We start from the raw sequence: 6,024 nt of genomic DNA, 5'->3' as shown, positions 1-6,024 counted from the left end.
TCAACCAAGGGGTAATGGCCACCTTCAGGACATATTACACCCACAACATCTTCTGTCATATCCTGGAGGCTATGGAAACAGACCCCAAACTTACCGCCGGGGAATGTTGGAAGGACTTCAACATAGCCGACTGCATCAGCACCATCAAACACTCGCTGGACAAAGTCAAAGCCCCCATCATCAATGCTTGCTGACAGAATCGATGGCCACAGGCCATCAGACTTCCAACACTTTTACAACAACACCTAGGAGAGGTGGAAAATTGCCGGGTTGGCAAGGAAGATGGGAGGAGAACGCTTCAACGATATGGAGCCTGAAGAATTGGAGGAGCTCAATGCCTCGCATGGGGAGGAGCTGACTGAGGAGAAGTTGGAGGGTATCATCAAGGTTTCGGCATGGAGTAGGTCAACGAAAAGGAGGCGAGGCCCAAGTTAACCGTCAAGTTCCTGGCTGAGGTGCGGACGGATGTATGATGGCAGTTGCTGACAGGTTGCAAGATGCCGACCCAGTGATGGAGCGATACCTCTGATTTAAGAAGATGCTGCATGATGTTTTGCTGATGTACAAGGAGCTGCACAGAAACCTGCAGCACTCAGAAAAACAGCTGTCGCTCATCCATTATTTTCACTCCTGTCCCTCCACCTCAACATCAGCACCATCAACTGCATCCTCCTCAGAGGAGTTCACTAGATTCTAAGTAATCATCATCATCATCAAACCAAAAGTAAATAAAAATTGTTACCTGGACCGACTGTTTTTTTTGTAAGCATTTTTAATGAAACTGCAATTATATGCATTCATGTTCTTAAACTTCAAAAAAATTTCCCTCATGAATCACAAACCGCAGTGAACCTATCCCCCTTTTCCCCATTAAAATAATGCCACATTCACAGATTTAATATTCGCGGTGGTTTTCAGGAACGTTTCCCAGATGAATGTGTCAGGATCCTACTGTATTGACAATGGGGGTACTGGGTATCGGTTTCCATAATATTTTATGCGAGTTCAATTGATACAACTCCACTTTTCTCACAAAACCTGCACTTGAGATTGCAAATGAATTTAATGAATTGCGTGTGATATTTTCATTCTTTTATCTGCAGGTGACCCGTTATTCAGGTTTCTGTGTTTTCAGCCACACAACTTTACAGGTCACTTTATATTACCCCAGATCTCACTGTGTTCCGTTTTGGTGATTTTTGATAAACCTCATGTTTTTATGAACTTAGAAGCACAAGTGAGAATAATTGTGTTGGAATGTTCTGGAACATCAATCTGGACCATCTGTGCATTGACTTATTTAGGGATTTTGGCAGGAGTGTGCCTCTGTCTTGCAATTAAAGCAGGTGATTCAACTTCACAGAACAGCGAGCTGAAGTTTCTCTCTTTTGGAATCATTTTTGCCTTCATGGTGGGCCTGGCATTTATCCCAGCTTATTACAGCACCCAAGGGAAGTTTTTAGTTACGATTCAGGCATTTGCTGTAATTGCCATTGCCTATGGCACACTCGGCTGTATATTTTTCCCCAAACTCTTCCTTACTTTAAATGTGTCATAATTGAAAAACAAATTGTTATTATAAATGTTCTTTGAAATTTATGTCTATAAAGCCACAAGATGAAAGCTATTTCAATATTACAGTTAAATCTCCTAAAACAAAGTATTGTTAAAAATATCATTAATCGTAGACAAGACTATGTCGGCAGCTGTATGGGCTCTGTAAAAGAAGGAGCAAAATTAAATTGTTAAAACTCTTTTTGCACCCCTTTATTAGCCCGTCCCATGCGCAGCAGGAGACTGGGTTTTGCAATCACTTCTGTGTGTGTCTGTCCAGGCCATACCTTTTTCCACCCATTTGAGCTATTGTCATCAAATTTTAACCAAAGCTTTATTATGATAATACGGAGAAGGCAAATTAATAATTTTGTCAAAAAGTTCAAGGTCAGTGTCACATAAAATCATCAATTTTATTCCAATTGACCTGAAATTTTAATTTACCATTTGGGTTTTGTCATAAATTTTCAATAAAGCTTAATTATGAAAATTTGGAGAAGGAAAATTAATAATTTGGTCAAAAGGTCAAGGGTCAAGGTAGTGTAAAATCGCCAATTTTCACCTGATTGACCTGAAATTTAAAGAATTAACGAATCGGGTCACCGAATTGGTTCACGAATCAAAAGGTAGGAGTCGATTGTTTTTTGTTTTTATATCAAAGAGTCAAAGGTCAAGGCTGCATAAAATCATCATTTTGTATTTCTTTTTAAACCTTTTTCGTTATTTTGAGCATACGGAAGAAGAAGACATCTGAATACAAACGGACGCGGACGGGCTTTGCATTTTCAGATGCTTTCTAGTTGTTTTTGGATCTCTCCGAATGCTATTTGATAAAATTATTTCACGTCCACAAAACCCGACTTTGGAGTTCCAGGCAAGTTCTTTTTCCTTTTCTCTTTTGTTACTCAAATTAAAATTACAAGAGTTAAGAGGAGTCTGTGACTAGAAACAGATTGAAAAGAGGAAGCAATATCCACGATTTCAGCAACTTCCATGCAGAAAAGCTCGGTCTGATGCTCAGTCTGAGGTGTGCACAAACATGACCATTGCATAACACACACGCATGCCCACGTGTGGTTGAATTATCCATTTTCTAAAAAAAAAAAAAAAAAAAGGCACAACCAAGTACCAACCAACAAGTTGTGCAAAGAAAGAGCAGACTCGCCCACTGCTGTGCTTTTGCAGTTATTACTTCCGCCACTGAAGGTGGATGGATGGAGGTTATGTTTTCACCCCTGTCTGTCTGTTTGTGAGCGCGATATCTCAAAAAGTTGTGGACAGATTTGGACGAAATTTGGTGGACAGGTAGTATGTGCGAAAAGGATGATATTGTTGAAAATACCTAAATTATTAGAACTTGGTGAATATCCGGATCCGGATGAGAATTTTAAAAGTGATTCTTCACCATTGAGAGATAGGACCAAAAACAATACAGAGCACAATATCTCAAAAATTTGTGGACAAATTCGGACGAAACGTTGTGAACAGGTTGGGTGTATAACAAGGATGAATTGATTAGATTTTGGTGAAGATCCGGATCCCACACGAGAGCTTATTTAATTTTTTTTAGTGATTCTTCACAATTATATAAGTGATTATTTCAGCAGGGATGCAGAGATTCCTTAAACTCAACCGACAAGCCATGCAAAATGATAATCCACCCATTGTACATCATCACATTTCCAAATACGTCAGCCTACCTCATGACGTTATGCTCACCCTTTCTTCCTGGTTCGCCAGTCACATTTTATTTCAAAATATTTACAGCTCATGTATCTCCTTTAATATTATTTTCCTAAACTCCAGCAGAGGAGGAAGAAGAGATGTTTCATGCAAAGTTAATTATTACCACATCCAGGGTTGGGGTTGTTGTCATGGCTTGTTGTTGCAGGGCTGAAACCCAGCCAGCTGACAAGAGGCAATTGAATTCACTATGGATGAGGAACAGAGTTAGAATGGATAGTTACGTGAGAAAATAAAGGCACGAGTACAAAGCGTGTAATCACCATTGGATGGATGGTACACCACAGACAAACATTAAGTCGTTGCAGAAAGGAATGCACAATCGGAGGGTGGACAATGGACAGCAAGAAAAGGGGTTACTGACACTGACAGCAACACCATCACCAGCATGGGTGGAACTTGTCAAAACCGAAGCAAAAAATGTCAGAGGAGTCGGAGAATCATGCGAGAGGAGCATTTCTAAAATATACAACATCTAGAACTGGAACTATAACATGGATGAAGACATCTTATTTATTTATATATACAAATAATATTCTGCAATTACAATTTCATTCAAGCATTTAATACATACTAGCAGAGTACCCACCCTATGGGCAATCTTTTCCCAAGCATGACACATTTGCATGGATCCCTGACACATTTAGGCAGTGTATAGGCAACTAACAGCTCCCTCAATTGCTCCCAAAAATAAAAACAATAACTCAGGTTACGTGCATGAAGCAAAAACATGCCTAATGCTTATAATTCAAAACACCTCACTGTACTGGAAAACGTGGGGACAGGAACAGTTAAAGGGCGTGTACTTGTAATACCCTCTCTCCCCTGGCGGAGGCACTACACGATACACATTTGCATAGAGAATTTGTGTTTACCCCACCCTCCCAAAGACCATCAAAAAGACAAAAACATCCCTCTGCACCAATTGGGGTCATTGCTGATCCTATGTAGCAAGTCTGCATGTGATCGGCCCAGAACTGTAGGAGGAGTAACGTGACAAACACAATAACAAACACACACCAGTCTGTGAATTATAGTGAGGATTCAAAAACAAAACTGCATAAATAAGAAGGAATAGACATTTTATTTGTCAAAAGAAGTAAAAATTAATTTCTCCAGGCAGTTAGGCATGAGTGTAGCATTGATTTATATGTACAAAATTGATAAATAGCACAACCTCAAAAATTAAAAAAATAATACTTGCATTTCATACTCAACCTCTGCATTGCACAGCTATAACCTGTGTTTCGTCAAGGACTGATAAAGCTTTTTAAACCAAAGTTTTTTTCTTTTTTTTCCAAATCACACTAAGGTTTGATGGTTGAATCCAAACATGTTCAGAGATGAACAGGGTTACAAAAACGAATAGAAAGATACAATGTACATGCAAAATAAGCCCAGGTAAAACTTCTCAATCAGAACGTTTATAAAGTTCAAGCAAAATCACATGCCAGGTAAAAAACAATAAACTATCTTGTTGAAATCTTAACCCAAAGTTGAACAAAGTAAAAGTAAATGGCACGTACAGGCAGTGATTTAATACCAAATGGAAAAAAATAAAATAAAGAATAACTTGGCCCAAAATGTTAACCTCCAAATCCATCCACAGTGGTTTTATAAACCATGCTTTAAAGACACTCAAACCGTCCACGTGTAATAAATACGTTCTCCCAAAAGTCGAAGCATTAGGGATACGCTCGCAAAGAAATTCACTTCCAACCACATGCTTGAAAGCAAAATACAATAAATTAGAAATCAATTTAGCCTATCGTCATCCCGTACTAGATCTCTTGTTCACATGTCAAACTGCCATGGCATGAAATAAGCATCCGTGCATTTGGGGCTCACGATTGTGCCAGGGCATTACGCATTACGAGGCAGGCCAAATGCCACACTGCGAAGAAGAGAGCGAACTATCTGTACAGCTGTGCGAAAATCCATGATACAGCACGCTATATAGCATATATTATATACGTACAGTGCCGTAGTCATTTCCAGCTCAGTTTTGCATATTACGGTATCAAGGAGGTTACAGTGAAATAAAAATTTTAAAGTCATTTCTAACTTTCATGATGATAACAGCAAATGGCATGAACGTGTGTTTAATAGTTATAATTGTACCCCTCGTTGGCTAAAAATAAAATAAAATAAAGGGTGCTACATTGATAAACATACTGGAAGGCAGTAATACGTTCAAGCTTTAATGCAAACATGGATGAATCCGAACACTTCTGCCTACGAGTGGCGATGCTTCTCCCGGCGGCCTCTGGCAGGTGCCTCAGGCAAAACCGATGGGGTTGATGAGATGTCACGTGTAAAGAGAGGAGGCACTGCCGACGCGTTACGTCTGTTTCTTCTTTACGGATATACGCTTTTTCCTTGTTGCGAGCATGTCATAGAAGGGATCTCTGCTGATGCTTGCTCTGAGTGGTGGCACAAACATTAGACAATGCTGTGAATACACAAAATATTCCACCCAAGAATCCGTTTATTCTTTTTCCTTTTATCCAGCCATCAATAACAAATGTGAGATGGCAAAAAAATTGGAAAAACAAATGCAAAAAAAAGGGGAAAAAAGAAGCTATTTTGTAGATGAGGCTTTAAAAAAGAGCCCACTCTAAATCCTTTTGAATGAACTCTTAGACACGTTTGAAAAACAACGTTTTTAATTGGTTGAATCTTTAAATATCCCACACCCATTTCCCAACACTGCTTTTCCCTTTGCTC

At 39.2% G+C, this 6,024-nt stretch overlaps 1 protein-coding gene across 5 annotated transcripts in view; it reads right to left on the bottom strand.

Moving 5' to 3' along the window:
• Positions 1-4,362: 4,362 nt before the first annotated feature.
• Positions 4,363-6,024, bottom strand: part of LOC144891382 (cytohesin-2) — a 119,974-nt gene continuing 118,312 nt past the window's right edge. For all 5 annotated transcript variants that reach the window (XM_078774743.1, XM_078774744.1, XM_078774742.1 and 2 more), the window contains one exon: positions 4,363-5,720. In XM_078774743.1, coding sequence (XP_078630869.1) covers positions 5,639-5,720 — 82 coding nt within the window. In that variant the 3' untranslated portion in view covers positions 4,363-5,638. The remainder of the gene's footprint in view (positions 5,721-6,024) is intronic.

The sequence above is a fragment of the Myxine glutinosa genome, chromosome 3 (genome assembly GCF_964187855.1).
Source record: "Myxine glutinosa chromosome 3, kmMyxGlut1.1, whole genome shotgun sequence".
NCBI lineage: Eukaryota > Metazoa > Chordata > Myxini > Myxiniformes > Myxinidae > Myxine > Myxine glutinosa.
The sequence above is the reverse complement of the archived record's forward strand: the minus strand, read 5'-3'. Positions and strand labels throughout refer to the sequence as shown.